Source organism: Tetrao urogallus (genome assembly GCF_951394365.1).
Source record: "Tetrao urogallus genome assembly, chromosome: 8".
Classification (NCBI taxonomy): domain Eukaryota; kingdom Metazoa; phylum Chordata; class Aves; order Galliformes; family Phasianidae; genus Tetrao; species Tetrao urogallus.
Window position 1 is genome coordinate 8,898,221 of NC_136821.1, and position 24,676 is coordinate 8,922,896.

At 43.5% G+C, this 24,676-nt stretch overlaps 1 protein-coding gene across 1 annotated transcript in view; it reads left to right on the forward strand.

Moving 5' to 3' along the window:
- Window positions 1–1,949: 1,949 nt before the first annotated feature.
- OSBPL11 (oxysterol binding protein like 11) overlaps window positions 1,950–24,676 on the forward strand; it is a gene marked incomplete at both ends in the record, with an annotated part of 29,845 nt that continues 7,118 nt past the window's right edge. Inside the window, 8 exons of the mRNA XM_079538777.1 lie at window positions 1,950–2,062; window positions 14,431–14,499; window positions 15,338–15,513; window positions 15,825–15,904; window positions 16,840–17,022; window positions 19,665–19,866; window positions 22,455–22,600; window positions 24,042–24,182. Of these exons, the coding sequence (XP_079394903.1) occupies window positions 1,950–2,062; window positions 14,431–14,499; window positions 15,338–15,513; window positions 15,825–15,904; window positions 16,840–17,022; window positions 19,665–19,866; window positions 22,455–22,600; window positions 24,042–24,182 (1,110 nt within the window). The remainder of the gene's footprint in view (window positions 2,063–14,430; window positions 14,500–15,337; window positions 15,514–15,824; window positions 15,905–16,839; window positions 17,023–19,664; window positions 19,867–22,454; window positions 22,601–24,041; window positions 24,183–24,676) is intronic.

Below are 24,676 nucleotides of genomic sequence, written 5' to 3' on the forward strand. Positions count from 1 at the left end.
ACTTCTATTTGGAAAAACCACAGGTGTTATTGTTTTTTTTGTTGTTTTTTTGTTTGCTTTTTTGTTTGTTTTTAGCACACAAGTGATTAAAAATATGCTGGGTTTTAGAACTTTAGTCTTTGAATGTGGGTAGATCTTGGTATTCTGCAGAAATGGCACTGACCAGAAGAAATGCTAAGCATGCATATCCAGACTGCAAGATTTGGAAGAAATCTGCAAGAGCAGTACAAAGTTTTGGAAGTTTTTCCAGAATTAACAAAATGATAAATTAGGATGTACTTGCAGCAGGGTGCTTCGCCATGGCACCTCTGTGCTCTCCCTGTGCTGTTTCTACAAGGGCCAAGGCATGATTTTGGTCACTTTGAACCATTAAGCTACAACTGGGAGAGGCGACCAGAGCAGTGAAACTGACCACAAGTTATAATTAGCAGCGAGTGTAAACTGAAGTTAAACGACATCTTGAACAGTACGTTCTTATTACATCTGGTCACGCAGTTGTCAGTGCCACCTTACGATAATCTCTGGTATTGCAAGCGCAGCGCTATGAAAAAAGAAAAACGCCCGTGCATGGAGGAAGCAAAACAGTTTATCATCTGGCACAGGTGAAGTTCTGCTTCTGTTGAGACCAGCGGTTCTTGTAAAAACGCAGGAGTGGAGGATTTTATGCCTGTGCAGTGGTGATGTGTCTCTGTAAGTGACACTGCAGCTGTCGGTGTAACAGGCAGTCCTCACTGGGCTGTGTTAGCTGAGACTGTGTGTGCTGACAAGGAGGGATGGAAATGGGCTAATTTAGAACATCTTCTCCTTTGCATTTTTGCTTCTCTGTGACCTATGTAGGTTCCCATACAGGGCATTGTGTATAATGGTTGTTTCCCATATTACAGGTGTGCTGCAAGAGACTGCCTGGAAGACGCTTGCCCAAACACCGTGCCCGTGGGCTGGAGAGAGGAGGGAAGGATGATCAGATCGCATGGGATGTGGAGCAGAACCATAAACCCACTAACCGAGGCCATGGTTTGTTCTATGCTCCTGTTCTTCGCGTGCTGAGTGAATTAAGGTAACAAACAAACAAACAAACAAACAAATAACCTCTGCCTAAGGTCGGGCGTTAGGCTTGAAATGAATTACTTGCATCCCGCACTAGAGGGCACCAGCCAGCCGGGAGAAGCTCCATCCCCAACAAAACTTGTCCCGATAGAAATCACGGTGTGGGAGCGGTGTTGTAGGGCGGTGTGCAGCTCGCCGCTCTGTGACAGAGCCGGCTCTAGGAAGTTCGCACGAACGTGGCATCCTTTAAGCCGAGATATCTGATAGATAAAGCCTTAGGCACGTGGTCTGAGTAATGACCGTAACTCACAAACGGGCTGGCTTTACCCGCTCCAGAAATGACTTTTCTCTCAGACAAGCAGAGAAAGGCTGCACTAGTGCTGGCAGCCTGACGGAATAAGCCTGAGCTGATTGGTTTTGGTCTTGGTGCTTGTAACAATCTCCGTTTGGACGGCTTGACTTTACACCCTCTGAGCAGGATAACTGGTGATTGCCTCCCTACGTTTCTCCTAACAGCAGAACCAACCAGGCAGCAAGTTTTGCCATCCCGCTCGCAGGCGAGGCGCGTCCCCGAGCACGGCGGACCGGGCGCAGCCGCCCGCCCGGCGCGGAGATGGCGGCGCCCCGCCTCCGCCGGCCGCTGCCCGCACTAAAGATGGCGGCGGCGCTGCCCCGGAAGAGGCGGCCGGGCGAGGGAGAGGGAGGGCGGGCTTCCCACAGCCCGCGGCGGCCGTGCGGGGAGCCGGGCCGAGCGAGGCGGCGCGGGGGTGCGGGGAGCCGCCGCCATCGCAGCCCGCATGGGGCGAGCGCGGCCGGGTCCCGGCGCTGCCTGAGCGGGCTCGGCGGGCCCTGCGGGGGGGGGCTGCCCGCCCGGCGGCGGCGCGCCCTGGGCCGGGGGCGCCATGCAGTGCGCGGACCCCGCGGCGGCCGCGAAGGGGCCGGAGGGCGAAGGCAGGGCGGAGCCGGCGGCGGCGGGGAAGAGCGGCGGGCGCGGCGCCAAGGGCTGGCAGTACAGGTGGGCGCGCCGGGCCGGGGGCTGCGGGGCCGCCGCTGCCTGCGGAAGTCGGGGCGGGGCCGGTGTCCTCCGCGGGGGCTGCCCGAGCGGGGCGGGCTGTGGGCTGCCGCTCTGGCTGTTCTTTGCGTTGCCTCTCGGCTGTGGCGGTGGAACAGGCGGCAGCTTTGAGGCCGTCGGTGTGCTTTTGCGTTAGTGCCCGGCCACGTGGTCAGGCTGCGGGAACGCGCCCCAGTGTTATTATCTTTGGTGGCTTCTAATTTCCTAGCAGAATGCGGGGAGCTGTTCAAACTTATTGGCAGTGTGCATTTTTTTTTTCCTTTTTTCCAGCATTTCCAGAAAGCCAAACTTTGTGCCGGCTTTGAGCTCGGCCTGTTTGTACCAGCAGAACCGTAGGTTCTTGGTGCACCCACATGGTGGGTTAGTGCCTAAAACAGCGGGTTTAGAAACCGGTTTCTGCTGGAAGTTCTGTATTTGGCTTTCCTCGCACAGGGCGTGGGTGGCGTGTGGTCACGCAGCATAGAGAAGTGCGGTCCTGTGTCAGCACGGAGTCTGTGCAGGAGTGTAATTCAGCGTTGGGTGAAGTATAGGCAGCCTCTGCTCATAGCAGTGCCTCCTTCTACGCTTGTAAGGGCTCCATTTCTTTGGAGTGGTGGAAGATGCTTTGTTTCTGCACTAACAGAATTAGAGAGTGCTTGAGAAACTGCTCTTCCAGACATCCGACAGGAAATTATCTTGCTTACTTAGGAGCGTGTGATCAGCATCAGAGTGTCTGAGAGCAGCTGAAGCTGAGCTGCCTTTTCCCCACTGGTGTCTGTAATAGTGTGACCGCTAAGCTGCAGTGAAGTAGATTACAAAGGAGAGCCCAAGAGGCTGTGCTTCCTGCTCAACTCTTGTTTCCTATTTCCATTTAGAAAGCAGTTATTAGGAGACAGCACTTCAAATGGTTTCAAATTATTGAAAGGCTACTTGGTAAAGTGATTTCACAGAGTGGCCTGGGTTGATTTAAAACTAGAACTTTCAAATTGCTGCTCTGTTTTCAGCAGTTGTTAAGCTAGGAAATCAATGTGGCATTGCCACGAGGAATTATTTGCATTCAACAACACTAGTTTTAATCTTGACCATTTTCAATCATTTCTGTCTTGCTCAGGATGGAATGACTAAAGTAATTCCAAAGCAGTCGGAATGGGCCTTGGTAGTGCTTGTATGATACATGAATCATTGTTATTCAAATAACATAAAAATATTGCAACCAGAAAGCAGAATCCTGTGTCTGTGAGCTAACAGAGAGCTGGGCAGAAGATGTACCAAGGATATGTAACAAATCTTCTCAGCCCCTTGAGGGGCTTTCAGATAATTCTGAGAGAAATGGCTTGCAATAACTGGTTCTCATTTATCTACAAAGCTGAAAGCTAAAAGCCCTGCAACTGACTACAAGGTTGTCATCCTTAGCTGGCTGTGTGCTAACGTGTTGTCCTCTCACACTTTTCTTCAAATGTGTAAATCAATTCAGCTGCTATTAAAAAATCTTCCAGCATTTATTCTCTTGCTGGTAGAGATATATATCTCTAGGAAATTAATGAACATGTATAGCTGATTTTTAAAATCAGGTTGCATTTAAAAACCTATATGCTTGAATGTTGCCGTACAAATATTTGTAAAATGGTACCGAATAGATGTCTCTTGCACCTTTTCAAGGAAACAAGTTAACTTTAGGTCTTGAAAGTTTGCAGGTGTGGTAGGGTTGTGAAATAGTATAGAATGGAAGTAATTTCTATGGCAGGGAGTCAGTTTCCTAGGCAAGTATCTCTTTTTGCTAGGGGTGGCAATGACAGGTAGGAGGGTTTCTCATGATGGATTCTGTTTGCTGTCCTCAGCATAGAGGAGTTGCTGTTGCAATATTACTCCATGGGCCTTTGGGCTGGAGTAAGAGAGACAGAGAGTCTGCAAACAGAAGTGCAGACAAACAGCTGAGAGAGGGTTTTGGCAAAAAGAGCAGCATTACAGCGTTGTAACTCTTTCAAAAGTTGCCAACAGTTGACACTGACTGCCCTTCGTAAACTTACGAACAAACCAATAACAGCACCCCCATCAAACAAACAAATCAAACAAATTGCTACTGGCTTTATAGCAGTCTTCTGTTTCTGTATGTCAGTATGCAGTAGTGCAACAGAAGACCTGGTAGCTAAAACACACGGATATATTTTAATTCTGTATTTTGAGGTGGTCGTGAACCACCATGGGCAATGTGTTTCATAACAGGTGGTTGTTGCAGTCCCCAGTGGAGGGGGTGGCTTAACCTTTTGCATTTCCATCTGATGTGGCTGTCAAGTGTGCGAGACTGAGCTTGGCTGTGAAAGTGCGTAATTATTTTTTTTCTTATTCATTCTGCCTTGTGAAAGGAGCCTAATTAGTTCTAATAAAGGGAAGTGTCTTGAAACTGATACCATCTTCTTGAGCGGATGTTGATGGGAGCCCTTTTTGTTGAGGATGGAATTGATGCCAGCCTTAGCTGTGAGAAAAGATATGGAATGTCTCTAGTTCCTATTCTTTTCTCTTTATGTTCCAAGAATATTTGTTTGATATTGGAGGGTAAACACAGGGCAATGGCAGCATGTTTATCAGCTCTTTCTGCTGCGGACTTCTCTGTGGCTGACCCAACCCTCCTGTCTCAGAACTGGCACTTGTTATCATGGCATTAATGTAAATTAATAGTAATACAACTAATTCTCACTTAGGCTGCCACGCGATGTGTTGGCTGACCTAATTAGCTTAGTGCTCCAGAGAGCAGGCCAGCATACATACAAGTCCCTTTCATTTGAAAAGTATAAAACAGAACCCTCACAAACATACTGTAAATGTCACCCTGGAGCAGTTCCCTCTGGTATTTCCCTCTTGGTCTTGCCCTCCTGGTGTTTCCTCAGTGCTATTTAAGACAAATTATCTGGGATCGCACCTGAGTTTTTTGTGCCCTCCTCTTTGCCTACAGCAGTGGGAGGCTTTGTGGTGTTACCTGGGTCTGGTGTGAGGTGATGCCTGCCTCCGTGTCTGCTCCTTGAGAGCCTGTATTCCCTTGGTGTCCTGCTGGCTCTGGCACTGTGACATCAAGCCTCACTTGGTGCTGGTTCTGTTTGTGGTGTCTGTGGTGACACACTCACGTTCTGGACTGGTACTGGGCTACTGAGCTGTGGTGTTTGCTGCTAGAAGGAGGAGCTTCTCAAATAGTTGCTATGAAATCCAGAATTTAGTTTTGCTGTTGTGTGTGTTGTACTCCCTTTTGTTGCTAGAAATCAGATCAGAGTGACTGTCACATTCATTTGATGCATTGGAGAGAAATAGCTCAAAGCCCTGGGACCTGAATTTGTTTATCCTCATTGAGTGTTTGCTTGGAGAATACACCGTATCTATAATGGTACTTGAGAAATGCCATGTTCCAGGTAATTTTCTAATTAGAATAGACAAGAAATCCATTTTTAAAAGGCTCTGTTGACTCTCAGCCTGGTGATCCATGCTTTGTTATTAAAACATCGAGGTTGTTGTGTGTGTACTTCAATGCTTGTTGAAGCACCAAGAAGAGCAGGTTCACATTCACACATGCTTACAGGCTGGAAGAGTGGAGTTGCAGCAGGTGAAAGTTTATATGCACTGTAAATTAGAACTGCATGTGTGTGAGGGGTAATGGAGTTGGGGAAATAGGTTTGGGTGACTGAAGTATACCTCCATAGTGCCTGATGCAATGACCTGAGCTGGGTCAATGAGGTCTGGTTCCCTTCCCCAGCCCTGTGGCTTTGTGAGCAGTTGTCAGGAGCCCTGCCTGCGTCCCAGGGCACAGCTGTGGTGTGGGAGTGGAGATGTGGAAGTTGCTGGGGCAGGGGAGATAAAGGTGGGAGTTGGTTCTGATGCACAGGATGTTTTCCTTAATATTGGGATATTCATTTAGTGTTTAAAATTAAACTGAACAAGCAGAAGATTAAAATAGCTTTTAAATACCAAATAATTCGTGCTTTCTCTGGAACAGATCTCTGCAGGAACTAACGGCCATTAGAAATGCCTCTCCTCTAACTGCAAAGAGTATTTTTTCAGCTTTGCCTTTTTTTAATGTAATCTTGTAGCAGCATGTTAATTAAAATTGCATATAATATTAACATCCTCCTCTGCCATGCATGCTTTCTCCCTTGGGAGAAGCTGAAAACCAAACTGCATACGGCTGACCTAATCACATTGATTAGTGCACAAGCAGAAAGTGCCATCTTAGGCAGGTTCTTGTGCTTCACTTGCAATACCACAAAAATTATGGCATGTGTGCAGAGACCTGTTTACTGAAGGTCTGTTGTCAGCCAGTGCTAATGCATTTGTATTGCAGCAAATAACTGCCTGCTGGTGACAGTCTGACAGCTTTCATTTTGGGGTGCTTGCAAAGCTTGTATGGTTTCAGGCTTTCTGTACTGTGCATCTACTGATGGACTGCAGCAGGCTGAAATGGATGGAAGTGCTGGTATTTTTTGTGTGACAGTCCTGTGTTTGACAGCCTGTAATGCCACTGGGCTTTGGAGCAGGAACATCAGTGTCTTGGAAAGGACTTTTTGCCTTGGATGTGCATTTTTACCCTTTAGGTGAAAATTCCTAAGTTCTTGATGAGGCTGAAAACCTTAAACAAAAAAAAAAACCATGAGTGTTTGGGAACTGGCATATTGATTTCCTGCAGAGTTCAGAACTTGGCTGCGTCTGCAGTGGAGGAGCAGTAGGTGAGTGGTCTGCAGCAGGAAGCCCAAGGTCGATAGGGCTGCAGGATGCTGTGTTGAGGAGCTGGTTTCTCGCCCTGGCTCTGTTTTCCCATGTACTAACAGGCTGCTTAAACTGTTTTGTCTCTATAATGACTAATTGTGCGTTCATCTTTCTGGGAGGCCTAGTTTGGAACAGTTGTCTGTGATTCTGCAGAAACTGTTGCAGGGTCACAGCTGCAGCTGAAATCCACAGGAGCTGTGGTTTGAATGTATCAGCTGCTAAGTTAGGGTAGGAAGTTAAAACTAAATAAATAAATCAGGCCAAAGCTTCTCAAAGTTTGAGAGGCTGAAAGCTCACTGTACATCAGTTTCCAACCTGTGTAGTGGGAATGGCAATGTCCTCTTTCTCTGTTGTTTGCTCATGACTCCTTCATAAACATCAGTGACAAACGTAAGAGAAGAAAACCACATGAAAACTTCTAATTGGAACATTCGTACCAAGTGAATAATGCCTGAAGTTCTTTTTCATTGTATAGTGAACAGTTTTGAATAATTCCTTGTCTGAGGATCACTGTCCACGTAAAGCTGTGAACAAGAAAGCAGCCCTGCTGTTTTTGTTTATCATAACTATGAGTGCTTAAATGAACACAGGTGCTTTGTTAATTAGTGCTTAGACCTGAGGAGTAGCTACTCATCTACCTGCTGAGCTTAATGTAGGAATGTTTTTGATTAATTTCTGTGTAATTGGGTTGGGAAATCTCTAGTCCTGTTTCCTGCTCCGAGCAGTGTCAGTTCCAAAGTCGGAATGGAACATCCAGGGCCTTCTCTGGTTTTATTTTGGGTGCTTCCAAGGATGGAGGTCCCACAGCCTCTCTGGGCTCCTGTCTGGGAGCTTTTCCTCTCTCTTTGGGAAGAATTTTTCTCCTGTCCAACAAGGAATTTCTCTTGTGGCAACTTGATGCCATCTCTGTTTGCCCTTCTGCAGGGCATCTCTGAAAGAGTCTGACTCCTTCTTATTTATGGACATCTGCTGGGTGGTGGGAGGCAGTGGTGAGCTTCTCTCGAGCCTTCCTCTCCTCTCAAGGAGGCTGAACGGCACTAGTTCTTGTCCTTTTCTTGCCTGGCATGATGTACTCAGCTTTCACTGACAGGTTAGTCCATCCCAGGCATAAGCATTGGTTTATTAAGCTCAGGAGGTCTCGCTCAACCCATTCTTCTGGATGATTTGGAGCCCCTGAGTGGGAGCTCGCATTCTCACATTGTGTCTGCTCCCCTTGCTTTGGGGTCATCCCAGGGGTTGCAGAGTGTGTACTTGGCAACTTACTGGAGGCACTTAATGGTCCCCTGTAGCAGATCACTTGTAACCAGCTGCCTGCTGCTGCTGCTTTGGTTTGGTGGCTCACACGGTTGTTTTTTTTGTCCATGTTATAGTATTCTAGGCTTATGGTCTTTCTGAATATTTAGGTAGTCCTTGTGCTTTCTTAGGTAGTAATGTTTTTTTTTTTCCCCATGTTTGAACCTGAAAAATCTCAAAAATAATAAACAGTTCAACTTCTATTTTTGCCTGGATAGCTGATCAGTGAATGAACCTATACTTAATAGTCATTGATGCATTGCTACAAAGTTCAGGATGGCAGTGTCCAATTGCAATACAACTTAAAAATCATAATGGCAAAAATAAGTATTAAGACTGGAAAGGTGCATCTTTCTACACCTTGATTAGAAGCAGACCAAAATGCCTGGGGAATATAACCATTACTTTCTGAAGTACTGTAGGCAGCTGATACTCCTGAATATCAGAGATGCTCATTCATCAGTATGTTTGCATAGCTTATGTTATGTTATTACTATTTACTGAGCAGAGCAGCTTTAACCTACTTGCTAGACTTCAAGGGAGAGTTTTGTTTCCTGGTAACAATAATATGTGAAATGGTGTTATGGTGCACAGTCACGAAATGATAACATGAAAGGCAGCAGAGCTGCAGGAAGCAGTAGTTGTATTCCAGGGGTGGAAAGTGGAGAGTTCATACCTCCTTAAGCTGTTTGTTGGCATGTGTTCCACCTCTAAAACGTTGTTGTCAGCTGAATCTAGAGTTACTTTTCCAGCAGTAGTGAGTAGTGATCCTTGTGGAATAATCCGCAGCACTGGCAGCTGACTCCCAGGTCCAGCTCCAGTTGTGTTTTGCTGATGCAAACCCCACAAATAACTTGTATGTGGGCAGAGTTCATGCTGACTTGAGCTGATTACATGTGTGTAAAAGAAATTGCTTAGCTGAAACCGATTGCATTTTTTTTAACAGGTGCTTAAAAAACATCTTTTGAGAGCTAAAGAGCTCTATAAACAATAAAGCTGTTAAATATTACCAGCTTTGCAGCAGTCCAGTGGCAACGCTGCACTGTTCTGCTTCTCAGTGATTAAACGCTGTCTCTCTTTTGTTCCTGTTTCTACCCTACAAAAGTTTGTTTCATCTTTCTAATTCATCTGTGGCCTTGAATGCATGAAATTGCAGGTTGAATTAGGATAGTTCTAAAACAGAACAACAACAAAAAAACCTTGTAAGCTTGATTTGTTACATTCCCCTTGAGGACTTGGCAGAAATTTTAAGTGCAAACACATCTGTGCTATTGGTGGCTGGGGAAGCTGAGTGGTAGAAGAGCTCCTTGCCCACAGGGGTATGTGGAGAAGTTCATCATATGTCAAGGCTTTGTGTTGCTGGTGTATTTGCATGCTCACAGCCAAGTGTTCTGTTCACAAGATTTACTGTCAGTGTTGTGGACTTGGACATTTTCTTTTTTTTCCCACTTGTCTGTTGTATTTTAAGCTTGTAATGGAATGCAGCATCAATGTGAACTGAAGAGCAGGAGCTCCTGCAGCCATTTCACAGTCAGCTGCATGGCACTGTTAGTAAATAGCATGGTGAGGTTGCCTTTTAATTTCTTCCAGAAGGCATTTGTAAAAGCAGAGCTAGCTTGTTGATGAGGATACCCTGTAGGCAGGATTGAAGGCTTCTGCCCTTCCTCCTTCAGGTGCTAGGAAACCCATCCTCAGCAGCACGGAGCTGCAGTTTTGGAGAATGCTGGTGTTTTCCTGGGACCATGTGGTCTCTGCTGTCTGACATGCCCAAAGTTTCTGCTGGCAGATCTATTCTTTCCTTTCTCTGTTTCCTTCTTAACAAAAAGAGGAATTAATACTTTGTAGATGAGCGCTCTGCACTGATGTATGACAAGTAAACAAGCTATCACAGATGAAGTTCAGTAGAAACAGCTGCTGCTTTATTTCTTCAGACTGTGTGGTCAGAGCCATGCATTGAGGGACATGGTTAGCGGGTGTGGCGAGGATGGGTTGATGGTTGAACTAGATGATCTCATAGTTCTTTTCCAGCCGTGATGGTTATACGACTGGTTTGCCCTGCACGATGCTCATTTCTTCAAATCCATGTGCATTCAGCAGCTGCACGAAGCCTGGCCTCGTGGGGAAGCTGTTGGCTGCTCCTTTGAGCAGCTGCTGGCTCAGAGATGCCTGGCTGCTCCGAGTGTCACGTGTGAAGTTGTCCAGGCTCATCAGAGCTAAAAGCATCAGAGGGGCTGCATTGGGAGCACTGTGAGCACCTTCCAGCTAGGTGTGTTTGTGTGTGAGGCTCGAGGGTGATGTGAGAGGAGAAGGGGAGGCCACCAGTGTGGAGCGTTCTCTGAGGTGCTGGCCCTGCGTTCATCATGGAAGATGTCATTCAGGGACTGGTGCTCCTCAGCATCCGTGTGAAAGACTTGGGTGCTGTCTGTAAACAGGATGCAGGAGGAACCAGGCCCCAGCCATCACCCGCTCTCCTTCCTCCCCCAGGAGGAAACCAGCCCACGAGGCACTGACAGCTGTTGCGGCTTCAGAAAAGGACAAATGAGCAAGGAAATAAAGCATTCACAGAGGATTGTTGCCAGTTTGCTTATCCTGTCGTCTGTCTTTGGAGTGGTGCTTGGCGGTCTGAAAACACCGCTTGTGGAAGATGTGACTGCAGATGGGGTGGGGCTGTCCCCTGAAAGCAGAATGAACTGTTCTGTAACTCCTCGCTGACTTTAACCACTTGCTTACAGGGGCGGTTTAATCTGCCTCACTGTTTATAAGTGAAAATGTGATGATGGGCAGCAGGGTGATGTTTGGCCTTTGAAAAATGCTTTATTGGTGGGGAGGATGTGGTGTGGACTGGCTGTGATTTGCTGGGTATTGCTGTTTGAAGTAGTTCAGCAAAAGTTAAAGCAGAATTTTTCATTAGGTGTTCCAAGCTGTGATGGGTCTGTTGTGACACTTGCACTCATCTTCTGTCATGAGGTGATGGGAGGATACTGAAGTTCTACATGAACGTGGGCCTCAGGGCTGTTGACTCATTATGGCTGAACTGCTGTGAACATTTGGAAAGCAGCCCCAGCATGTGGGTTGTTAGAGGGCACAGGTACATGCACATGCATGGAGCTGGCAGCTGGAATGCCAAGGCTTTCCTACAGAGGGAAAGGATCCCAGTGCAGCCCCGCCTTGTTATCGCTTCTCAGTATTTGTGGTCAAATTCACTTCTGAAACCCATTTCTCTAAAATCAGAAATACCATGGTAGGGGTTGACGTGAAGCAAGTCTTGCTGTTGTTCCTCTGGGTGCAGTGCTGGTAAGGGCTCGAAGGAAGCTCTGAGTCATGTTTTACTGTCTTCTACTGCTGTGGTTATCTGTGAGCCCAGGTCACTGGCTTCTGAAATTTGCCCTTCTAAGTGCCTCCTGTGGCTCTCTGAAGGGCCTTGATGTTAATTCCATCTTAATGAATTATTATTTCTTTTTAAAAAACTGCTTTTTTTCTGCCTCACGACATTGTTTGCTAATAATCCCGAGAATGTGTTGCTGTATACTTAGGAAAAAAGAAGATCAGGAGATTAAGTGTTTCTACAGTGGGTTTGTACAGTTACAAGGTCTGCCTCCTGTAAACTGCATTTTACAGACTGGATTTAAGCTTTTTTTTTTTTTTTTTTTCTTTTTTTTTTTCTTTTTTTTTTTTTTGGTAAGGTTTAAAAAATTGTTTCTTATTTAAAAGTAAGCCTTAGTTCAAATGCTGGCAATTCCCTGATCTGCACAGTGTATCTGAGGATTAATGCCTCTGAGGGCTGTGTTTCTGCTCAGATGTTTGCTTGTTTGTTTGCTTCCAGGGTCTCATGCTGTCAAGCAAGTGTTCTAAATACCAGCAGAGTTTCTCATAGCTCTGGGTAGGCTAATCTGTGCTGTGCATAGGTGTTGAGGGCTTGTCCAGCCTCTGGCAGGGTGAAACCTAAATATAGGCTCTTTGGCTTGCAGTTCCAGTATAGCTGTGCAGACACAATTAAGGTAGAAAATAATTTAATCAATGTTCTGCTTGGACTGGCAGAAAGTCAAAAGACAAGAAAAGGCTCATTTTGCATGAGTTCGTGCTCTGTCTTTCTGGACAAATTAGTCAAGTGCTGCTTTGCTGTGGAAGTGCATCTCTGTCAATTCTGCAGCAGGTTATTTTTTCTCTGGACAGATCAGATCAGTTGTCTCATCATTCCCACTCAATGCTGTTTAACAATTTCAATCAGACTTTTAATTTACCGTTGCTATCAGATGAATGGACTTCTGCGGCCTTACATACGGTCCTGTTCAATTAATTTCAGCCTGCGGTTGCTTTTGTGACTCTCCTAGCTGCTAAACATACCCGTGTTCCAGGCAGGCAGTGAATGGAGGAAGGCAGCAGCTGCATGCTGAGCCTGCAGGCTGCTGGGTGGCTGCAAAGCAAGAGTGAGGTTTGGATTCACAACACAAAATGGAAACCAATTAGCCATGATGAGGGGCAATTTTCAGACCATTAAACGCAAGTTTATGACTGCTGTCTCACAATTTTCTGCCAGATGGTGACAGTGAGCATGTCTAAACAAATGAGGTGTCTGCAGAGGATGTGCTTGGTCATGTCTGCGTAGTGTTTTGATGTAGTTGAGATACACCATAGCTGGGAGGACAGAGAGGATTCAGGCTATTACTTTTACCTGTGTAGTACCACTTAATGAGCTGCTACCAATTAGGTTCCCAGATGGTCCCACTGGGTGCTCTCCATTGTGATATGTTGCTGTAATAGCGATGGCAGCACTAATAACCAACTGTGTGCTTCTAAATGTCGATTTGCAGCATTGCAACTTTGTTTTTTCTTCAAGAATGTGCATTCTTCCATCTTTTCTTTGGACTCTGCTACTGAAGGTAGGGCTTCCTCATATGGCAGTGATTTACTGTGAGGTTATCTTTGTTGGCGGTGTCCTAAACAGCTTTATTTAAGGTGAAGCTTGGTGCAATATTGTTATACTTGCTCAGCTGTTGAATAGCTCATCACAGTTCACTCATCTAGCATGATGCCATTGACACCACTTGGTAAAGAAGTGTGGGCAGCTGCGTCAGCTGTTCCTTGAGATTTACACCAATATTTAGTCCCACTGTGTTTGTAATCAAAATCCATTAATAAGGGAGATCCTTTAGCTCTGTCCCCAGCTTCTGTTCCTGCTTGTAGGAAGTACTTGGAGCTCTTAATGAGTGAAACAAGCTACTGCTCCGATGGATAATTTTCAGAATAAGTATCACTTAATCTTCAATGTGCTGTGATCTACAGGTATTTTAATTTAAAATCTAATCCAGTGGCTTAAATAGGAGATTCTTTTAAAAAGCAAATGGTTAGGGTCTGATATTTGGCTTGTTGTTTCAGTTCTTCATTGGGATAACAGGAGCTGAATTGTCTCTAAGTGTGCGCTTACTTCAGTTACAGGGCTGTGCTCTGGCAAGAGCTGAGGGTATTGCAGTGGCATTGGGGGGACGTGCAGTATTATATCAGTTTTCAAATTGTGGTTTTAAGGAGATAAGTACATAGCCATAACACCTGTAAGCCTTACTTGGGTCTGTAAATGTTCAGAAGTGAGGATGCGTTGTGTCTGTAGTGATGTTAAGCCTCCACGCTAAGTGCCTCCATGGGTTCTTGGTTTTGGTGGATGTCACAAGTTCAGATTGAAAGAGAAACTACTGGACTTTCTTGCCAGGCCAGAGAAGGAGATGTTTCAAATGTTTCAAACTTGTTTTATACTTTGGAATAGCTTGATGTGACAAGAACCTGCATGTAGTCTTCTGTACAGCATCTGTATTTGTTAGTGTAGTCAGGAAGGATTCTGGAAATTAAGGGTAAGTGCAGTGGTTTTGGTGATATAGGAGTGCCTGGGGACCAGTTCTGGTGGATGGCTGTGCTTGAGTTTCTCTGAACTTACTGCAAGTTAGTTTTGTTTACAAAGCTTGCTTACATGAGTGTGAAACAGAAGAGATATGTGTGCTAAGTCTCTGTCACCTGCAACTAATCCAGAGTGGCTGCTGGGTGAATCTCGGGTGTTGGTGAAACTAATTATGCCTTGAGATTATTTAGAATTCGTTGAGTCCAATTAAACTGTCTTATGAAATAATGTCAGAGATGAATCTGAAGAATTTGCTAACTACTGATATTTTTATTAAGAATGATGGTGCTGTTTTAAAGTTAAGAATTCATTTTCAAAGAACAGATAATGATCAAAAGTTGTGAAGATCTGGCCTTTATTTGATGCTACTGTTATTTGATTGCTTTTATTTTTCTTTCTGTGGTAGTGATCACATGGAAAATATTTTTGGCTACTTAATGAAGTACACCAATCTCGTCACTGGTTGGCAATATCGGTAAGCTTTTTTTTTCTGATGTTTTTCAGTAATGGTCATTTCTGGCAACATCCAAATGAGCATGTTCCAATCTTCTTGAATAACACTGGAATTGCCCATTTTCTATTTGGCAAACGTGGCAGACCTGTCTTATGCACAGCATAAAAAAGATGCACAGCATTGATACTATTCTCCTTGCCCCTTTCTGAAAACTTGTAGTGTTCCCTTTGTTTTTTCTTTTGAGGATTCAGCCCTGCTGCCAGGTAATACCACATCAGATAAATAAGAAGGCTGAAAATCCAAACTTAAGCAAGGTTTTCCCTTTAGTTCCCTGGGCTGTTTGTTTCCCATGGATTAACTTGGTCTTCTATAACAGGTGAACCCTGTTATACCCTGTTTCCTAGAGCAGCACAGCTCAACCAAATAAATATCAGAAATAAGTCCTTTGTGTATCTCCTTGGCCAGATTCTTGTTCCCTCTGCCATGCAGTGATTTGTGTCAATATGCTTATTGTTACTTCACTGTTCTGTAACTGTTCTATCCTTAGTTTACATAGTTTAAGGGTGAGCTAGGCCTCAGAGTTCCCAAAACTTAAAATCTTGTAATAGCATTCTTATTCTCTTACTCTATAACATTCCTGATCTTTGAGGAAAAAAATTGCTAAGAATTTGTGGCCAGCCTTGTTGGGAATATATTTCACATGGCTGAGGCTGAATTGACACAAATCTTTAAATCCCAGTCCCATCTCTACTGACTTGTAATGAAAGTTTTGACTTCTTAGCTTCTTTCCCCTTTGCCCATCCTTCTTAAAAATAACAACCCAGGCTTATTTTCTGTGTTTACTTTGTCAATGTTACAGGTTTTTTGTTCTAAACAATGATGCTGGCCTGCTGGAGTACTTCGTGAATGAGCAGTCTAGATACCTGAAGCCCAGGGGCACGTTGCAGCTAGCAGGAGCTGTAATTTCACCCAGTGATGAAGACTCACACACCTTTACAGTCAATGCTGCCAGCGGGGAGCAGTATAAGCTAAGAGGTAGGACTACTGCTCTTGGGCAGGGGACTTTTCCACTAGAGGCACTTTCAACTTCTACCTGTGGCTGCTATTCTGGGCTTGGCTGCATGTCTAACAGCCAAAGAGCTTGTGCAGCAAGCTGTTGCAATGAGTGTTTTGAGTGTTTTGTGTGAAGCACACAGTGTTATGGCTAATCAACGGGTTTTTTGGATCTAAAACTTGCTTAGCTGACCTGGAAAGTCCTCTGCCTGTTTTATAGAATTGCGTGGGATTTTTTTTGCCTGTACTTAAATATCTTCATGTACATGATCCTTTTGCTTTGCTTTTGTTAGCTGTTGATGCTAAAGAACGACAGCACTGGGTTAGCAGGCTGCAGATATGCACACAGCATCACACAGAAGCTATTGGGAAGGTATCGTATGATTCATGTTTTCCTGGGCAAAAATAATTTAGGGTGGTGGAAGAAGTAGGTGGAAATGCAACTATCATGTTATCTAAAACAAATACTAGCAAAAGAGCACATGGTTGGGCTTGGGACTCTTGACAAGGAATATACCTTTGAGCAATGGCTAACTTGTAATGGAAGCATGCTTTAGGAATGAAATGAAGTGGCTTTGCCTTGGGATATTTGAGTGGTCCTCCCTGACCAGGTGCTGGCGAGCTGATATTTGATCAGGAAGCAGAACTTAATGATGAGAGTAAAAGCTCAGCTTTTCAAATGGTTTTTGAACTTTATTTAATTTTTATGGAAGGTCTTTCATTTGGAAGCTTTACTTTTTATCTTCTTTTTTTCCATGATTGAGAAATAAGCCCTTAATTCTTCAAGTGTTGCTTACCTTTGTTCTTTGTGGGGTGGTTGTGAATGTAATACATTTTGTAGAAACTCCTGATTACTATAAAAGCTATGTGTTATCTGAATGAAACCTTGCTTTTAAAATTGAATGATCTGCAGCGGGTTGATCCTGAGCTAATGTTTACTTCAATGAATAGTTCAGACTGAAATTCCTTTCTCTCAAACGTGAGTTCTACCCATGCAGGATCCACGGGCAGTCAGTTTCTAGAACTGTTGCAGATTAAGGACCAATTTTCAAGTCAGAAGTGATAGGTATTGATCCATCTCATTGCACTGATTCCTTATAATTAGACTGTAAAGCAGGGCAGTTGTCAGCAGTACAAAATATTCCTTTTAGCAGTTGCTGCCAATATGTTTATGGCTTTGTCATCTGTTACTGCTCCACTAAGAATCCGGGATTAAATGTTCTTCTACATGGTTTAAATTAGAACGCTTGCTGGTTAATTATTGTAATTAATTGTAAATATTTCTCAATCTTCTTATTTATTCACCAGAACAACCCTCCTCTGAAGTCTCGCAGCTTCTCTCTCGCATCCCAAGGAAGCATCAACTCTCCAGGGCTGCAAAGACGACCCAGCCAAAATGCAGTTTCCTTTTTCAATGTTGGGCATCACAGATTGCCTGCTGGAAAAAGAGGTCCTATTCTGCAGCCAGATCACCTTGTAGATGTCCGAGAGGTCTGTAAACCTTGAATTACCTAACAACCTCTTGAAAAAACCATTGTCTTATATTTAGCACTGTGGAGAAATCTGTTTTTAATTAAATGCATGTGTTGTCAGTCACATCTCTTAAACTATTACTGCTTAGCTATGTTAGATTAAGTAATTTAACCTGACTTGTTGTAGAATCATATGACATGTATTCTGTGACTATGATCTTTGCAAATCTGGTGCTAAAGGTTTGCCATCATGTGATATGTTACTGACGTGTTGTACATCATGCTTTTTCCAGTGTCAAGTTGTAGACCAATCCACTGAGTTGTTCTTTTACCTTGTATGACCTTTGTTATTTCGTAGCACTTCTGGTATTAGTGAGTATTTTAGCATTAGCAGTGTAATTAGCATAGCACTAATTGGGATAGCACTTACTGGGAAAAGGTTTCTAATGGAGGGCTTTTTAATTTAATGAATAAGGGTCTAGCAAGCATGAATTGTTAAAAATTGCACTTAGAGAAACTGGGACAAAAGAGTATTGTGTCATTAACCCCAAAATGTCTGTCTGGACACTGGTAAATTCATCAGTGGGAGTTTGTAATGTGGGGTGCAAAATGCTTTGCCCTGGTAGGTATGCTTCCATCATTAGTGTTCTTGATTATATCAAATCCTGAGGCATAATTGTTCACCAGGCTGCACAGTGGGGCTGTGTTCAAACCTTGGAATATGTGAACTTCTGTTCAAATCAGAGTGTTTTCTCCAAGTTGAATGACTTCTCTTAGCGTTGCCAGGAGAGCAGGAAATGATTTGTTTTTTCTTTTGATTATTACTTAGTTGGTTTTTTGATCTGTATAAATGAAGAATGCTCTGGATGTCAGTTTGCTTATCTTTTTGAAGTCAAAATGCTTGTTGGATACACGCCTGGGGTTTTTTAGATACAGTTAAAATGCTTGAAATAAAAAAAGGCAAGTTACACTTGAGCATTCTTGCTACATTTGAGGTGAATATACTTCCAATGCTTCGAATCCATTTGAGAAGCTATGGGAAGAGCCCATTTCTTTCAAGTTATCTGCTGCATGGTGATTCTTTCTGTGAACTTCCCAATGGCTTGCAGTGCAGCTATTCTGTCGGTCCCTTTCCCTTCTCCTTGTTCTTCACCAAATGCTGCTGACTAGGGTGCCTTGCAAAACAGGAGATCTGAGAGGATATTTGTGCTGACTTGCTGTAAATGTAGGTGCATGCAGTTGCAAAATGAGAGCTATACCTTGCATACTTCTGACCTCTTGTCTTCTGTAACAGTGCTTCTCTCCCCTACCGCCAGCGCTGTTTCTTTGTTTTACAAATCTGAATATCCAAACAAGAAGAACTTAAGCCTGTTCAAAGTACACTTGTAGAAAGGGCAGATGTGGCTGTTTAAATGCCAGTGCTGAGTATGGTGTGGCTTGTCTTGTTGTCTGACCTGGCCCTGGAATGAAGTGCTGAGAAAAGGTCACTGGTAGGACTGCAGTGGTTTGCCAGCCAATGCCCATCTTTTTCTTAACTCAGCAGAAGCTTATGAAGCATTGAGGGAGTGGGGGGTAAAGAAGACTCAAGTCGTATTCTTGACAGGAAGCAGACACTGTTCTGCTGGTTACGTAGCCCTGCCAGTGCTGACACTGCATTCACCGAGTGTTTGCTGGCTTCCTGCACTGCCACACCTGGGACAGGTGCCTGTGTGGGTAGCTGCGCCTCTGAAGAGCCCAGGCCTCTGTATGTTCACACCACAATGTACGTTGTGGCCAAGCCCTAAAATATTCCAATTACCACATATCATGAAGTCAGGTGAATACCTATTGCTCGAGTACTGTGTAAAACCTTAACAGCAGTTCCTGGAAGAAACTTGAGGTAAGGATATAGGAAAAAAATACTAGGATAATTGCCAGAATTGCTAAATTAAAAGCCTCAATAGTACCGCAGCAGTAAAGCACATGAATGCATCCTGGATTCTTTTAATAAATCCTTTTTCTACTCTGCTTAATCAGTCTATTTTTATATTTAATTTACTGCCTGAATGCGTAATGATGGCAGAATAGCAGCACCCAGTTGCATTAATACTGTCTGTTGTGTCTTCCCAGAAAGGTGACTAATATATATGAGTCTCCTTGCATCCCCATGATTCGAGTTACACTTCTGTGAGCTCAAGGAGGAATTTATATTGTTTTGTTGATGCTGTTTGGCTGGTGTGTGTTCATGCTCTACCTCTGGCAGGCAAATGAGATGTGCTGTTGCAGGTTCTGTAATGTAGGGGTGTACAGCCCTGTTCCAGAGGAAGCAGGAAAGGAGAACAGGGAAGAGCAAAGGGAAAAAATAATAAGGAAAGCTACAATTTGACAGACAGTGAAGGTGAAAATCCTGCTGCTCTTCTTATTCCCTGTGCTAAGTAAGCAGTTTGATAGCAAAGCTGTGCATAGCAATGGTATGGATGTTAATAAGTTGCTATGTATTTCAGTGAGAATTTAATGATGTGTAGTGGCTGCATGAAGGAAAGAAGTATGGTTGAATGTACACATACCTATGACATTTTAGTTTTATTATCATTAAGTCATGTGGGACTCTGTGTATGCATGTCTGGCACATCACGCAGCAGCTTCCATCACCTTCTGATGCACACCTGCTTTGTTTGGTAGATGATGTCGCAGGCTGAGGGCCAGCAGAGAGACTTGATCAGGAGCATAGAATGCCTTCCTGTCTCCGGTCACCTTACGTCCTTGGATCAAGACCTATTAATGCTCAAAGCAACTTCCATGGCAACCATGAACTGCTTAAATGACTGTTTCCATATTCTCCAGTTACAACACGCTTCACAACAAAAGGGATCCTTACCAGCAGGTGAGTGTAGATGTTTACAAGGAGCTGAACCGTATAACAAGTATGAAGCCTTTCTCTCTTCACTTCTGAAAATGCTTGTCCCACTAAATCTAGTTGCCTGTGGGCAGAGACAACTGCTGTCTGCCTTGTTACTGGTGAGCTTGTCTAGATTTGTTGATGTTAAGTACAACTCCTGTGCATATTTTCCCTCTTGTCTATAGATTTCTCTATTAAGGAAATCTGTAATAGCTGCATGAATGAAACAACTGATTAATGCAGATGATCTCATGACAGAAAAAAGTCCATAAGGCTCTGCAGTAGAAAGGCTCCTTTGGGATGCAGGAACAGTAATGATGGAGGGGGATTTCTGTGGGGTCACAGGCACAAAGGATATGTGCTATCTGCTGGAACTCTGCCAAATGTCGCGCTTCTCTGACTTATTTACACACTTAATGCCTACTGTAAGCATTTACATATGCAAAGCTTTAATTTCTAGCTAAGCATTAAAATAACGAAGCTCTGAATTTGCTTAGTGACTTTGTAAGCAACAAACTTTACTCAAATGCTTCTATTATGCAACAGGTGTGTTATACTAAGTATGCAGTAAACTACACTTGTAAGTTGTCACTTTCTTTATCTTTCTCACATCCCTTTTTTCTGGTATTTGCATTTGCATATCATTTTTCTGGTATTTGCTTTGGCAATGCATATTATTCCAAAGCTATAATTAGTTTAGCTTTCCACGCAAAGAAAGTTTGTTGTATTGATGTAGTTTATTTTAAATGATGACAGGTTTTAGAAGGGAAAGTGTGAATAGGACAGGTTAACTCTTGCTGTATTTCAGTTCAAAAAGGACTCTATAGAAACAACAAACTGGATGTAATCTCTCCAAATCTTAGTCTGACTCCAAAGTTACTCACACTGAAAGAACTTTCCCTGCTCCCAGCCAATTTGTAATAATCAGTGTGTAAAGATGGGAGATCGCTCTCTTTCTGATGTGTTTTTTTGTGTGTGTGTGTGTATGTGTTACAAAGGTAGCTTTGTGTTTGTTTTGCCTTTGAATCACTATGATTTGTGGGGGTGATTGTGTATCCCCACTTTGAACTTTCAGAAGTTCAACTTTGTGAGAAAGAATGCCAGTTTGCTATATTTGTAGAAGAGGGTCAGGGAGGGAGGAACAAACTAAAATACAAGCAAGAAACCCCAGAGGAGTGAAAATAGCGCCCCAGCTGCATTGAGGTGTCCCGAAAATCAGACTTGGAGATGAATAGGGAAGTTTCAACTATTGGCTTGAGTTTCAGAAATGTTAAGTGATGAAATCATGTACTGGATTTAAAAAAAAAAAAAAAGGTTCTCTTAGGGGATGAGGAGATCACAGGTAAGAAGAATAGGTTGTGTTACCTGAAGTAGCTGAGAACAGATTTGAGTGTGATATTCCAATGGAAGAGAAGTGTTGGTGTGATATCCTGTTCCCTCTATCATTATAGCATACCTGGTATCTCAAATCACTTCTAAAAACCTCCTAGAATTTAGCAGTGAAATGAAATTGAACTTTTAAGATTCTTTTAGTAACTGATAGCATAAAATGGGGGATAGCTGTTAAATCCAAGCCATGCATAGGCAGTGAGTGTGCATTGCATGCAGTCTAGAATGCACGCTTAGAGATTCTTGCATTCTTAAAAGCTGTACATTTTTTTTTTTTTCCTGCCCCAGTACTTTTCCTGGTGGAAATGTTCTTATTTAAATTTCCTCTGTTGTGGCTGAGGCTGTGACCTAGTTGCAGGTAACACAGCTCTGCAAGGAGAGTATTTTGGGTGGCATAGAAAGATCACATTCTTTCTGATGTGGGTTCTGAAGTGCAGTAGGATGCTTTATCAGTTCTACAAATTGGGACTCGCACATCATTTCTGTGCTAGCAGCCTTGTCACAGTTTGTGTTTTGATTCAGTAAAAAACTTCAGGAGTCACCTGTTCGTTTATTAGCCTTTGAAAAAGAATGGAACATTTGCATTATTAATGAGGAACTTGAACTGTCCTGATAAATTAGCTGGGAGTAACTGGAGATATTGAAGTCATTGAGTGGGTAAACAGCGTTCCAAGCCCTGCAGCTTTTTTGAGCAACTATTATTTATTCAGCAGCATGTGCCTGCCTCCTTTGCAGCCAAGAAAAGATGAGTACTCTCTCCAGAGGAAAACGTTGGCAGCAAAACTTTTTCTTCTTTGGCTTTTTTTTAGTCTAGAACAGAGCTGGGCATGAGAAGGTGATAAGCGGTGTGGTTTTTTTGTATGAGTTAAAGAAACCTGCAAGGGTTATGTTCCTGTCGATTGGGTTCTTCCTGGAGTGTCTGATTACACCTTGCCTGACACCGGCGGGTTGCTCCAGTGCAAGTTGCACGTATTACAGCTCGCCAATCGCAGGGTTTGTGCTAATGATCGCCGAAGGTGGTGTCTCATTGCACCACCTTTGTTCGGTGGCTGCTGAAGGGATTGGCTGCAGGAGGATCTTGCTGCTTTCAGCTTCTCCTTCAGAAAGCTGTTCTGGGGACAACTGCTATCTGCTGCCCTCGTGGAGGATGAGCAAGTTTCAGCGCAAACTCTCTTTTGCTTCAGGAACGACGATCAGTTGGTTGGAACCAAAGATATCCCTGTCAAACCACTTCAAAAATGGGGCAGCTCAGAATTTCCCAGCAGAGATAAACAAGCCAGCATCTGTCAGAGAGGAGCAGTCCATTGCGGAGCCCTGCCAGCTAACAAGGGTAAGGTAATGTGAAAATCCTCTTTCCGTGGGGAGTTTCTGAGGAATACCTGATCATGTTATAGAAAGTGATTTAAATACAGTACTTCTCAGACTTTTCAATTAGCTGTGTTGGAGGAGGAGCAAGTGCAATTGCAGTAAAATAAAGTTTCATGGCATGCTTTTTCAATGAGTTTTGCAGCTTTCTCTAAATAGCTGTCGCAGGGAGCCAGTTGGGACAGTAATGCCAGGTGATGAAAGAGGCACTGTTCCTTTGCATGTTGATCTGAAACAACTGGAGTCTAAGTGTAGAAGACCTAATTGGAATTCATGACACTCACAAAATAGGCCCAAGAAGAGCTGCTTATGTAGATGAGAGGAAAAAATGCCAATCTTCAGCTATTAAATCTTCCCATCTTTCTTTTCCGGCTTTTGCTGCATGTGTTTTTCTTAACGTGAGCAGCTCTCATCAGTTGGCTTCAGATGGCTTATGTTTCTGAAATACAACTACAGTCTGTGTCATTATAACTGTCAAAAAGAATATGGAGTGCAAAATATTCAAGTAAAAGAACAGGGTTATTTAAAAAGATGTTTTCTAGCTGAGGTAGAAAACTGTAATTACATTCTGTCTATACCACTTGATTTCACACAGTTCTGTATGTGAGGCTGCTATTGTGAAACGGTCATGTGTGGCTGTATGTCTCTACAGCAGCATCTGTTTCACTTTGCTGTCTTACAGCAAAATGGCAACTGAAACATCTTTAGGTTTTTATATTTTTTTAGTTTTTAAATAGGTCTAATTTTCATTAAGTTAAAACAGGGGAAGAAGAAATGACAAGCAAAACTGAGCAGCAAGTAAACAGGAGTTTTCAAATGTATCCCTTTGGTTCCTTCCTCCTACTAAGCACTTAAGCTCCAACTCCCTTAATTATTAATGTATGTCACTGTCTGTAGTTGTGGTATGACCAGTATTATCACTTTCCATGGATGTTTTCAGCTACCTTATTTTTTGGCAGTAGAACAACACAGCGCCCTTGGAATGGACTTGCTCATACAACGGCGTGGGTTGGAGCTTGATGGTCCTTGAGGTTTCTTCCAACCCAAGCCATCGTATGATTGCATGGTTCTGTGTGATACTGCACTGTTCATCAGGCTATGGGCTCTGCATGAGGATGTGGACCCTTGTGCTTTCTGCGGTGATTGGGTGATGAGGAATTTGCCTTGAGCTGATGGCTGCTGATCTAGGGGGAAGGCCTTAGGGCAGTTACATATTATTGCTATCTCCTTGCACTCAGGGCATCACCCCTCTGCTCAGCTGTTTGTCCCAGGATGTTCCGCAGATATCTGGATTTGTATAATCTCTTGTATCATACATGGAGACTTACAGTACAAGAGGCAGTCCTTTTTGGATACTGTATGGATCGGACACATCTTTGACCTGATATTTATGGCTCTTATTCCAGGAACCTGAAGAAATAAATCCAGATGAGGAGCTGGAGGACCTCTGTGATGATAAAGAAGATGATCTAGGAGGAGTGGAGGAGCAGCGCAGTGTTATCTTGCATCTCTTGTCTCAGCTGAAACTTGGCATGGACTTAACAAGAGTAAGTAACTGAAGTGTGAAGACACCTCTTTGAATGCAACAGACTTAAATGAACTGTTTGATCTCCTGCTTGAGACACTCTTGTCTTGCTTATTACAACAAAGCTAGTTATGTGAGGTTAATTCTCACTGCAGGGAAGGAAAAGACTGATAATACATCCTTCTTATACTAAAATAATTTTCTCTTGGCCCAGCAAAAGATATCCCTTCTACTTTTTTATTACAGTAGTGGATATAGATGGGGAGGTGTTAAATCTTCTGCTCAAAGGTAGAGGCTTAGCTTAATTTATTATTTCTGATAAATGCTTGTCCTATTTTTGTGATGTGAGAGACAGCAGGCTTTCAAGCACGTTGGCACAGCTTGTGTGCTTTTTCACTCTATTAGACAAAACCTTTTCTAACCTCTGCTGTGAACCTTCCTTGCTATAGTTTGAGTTCTGTCCTGCCCGTTTTCTACTCTACAGGTATGTGGAACACATCCCTTTCTTCAGAGCTG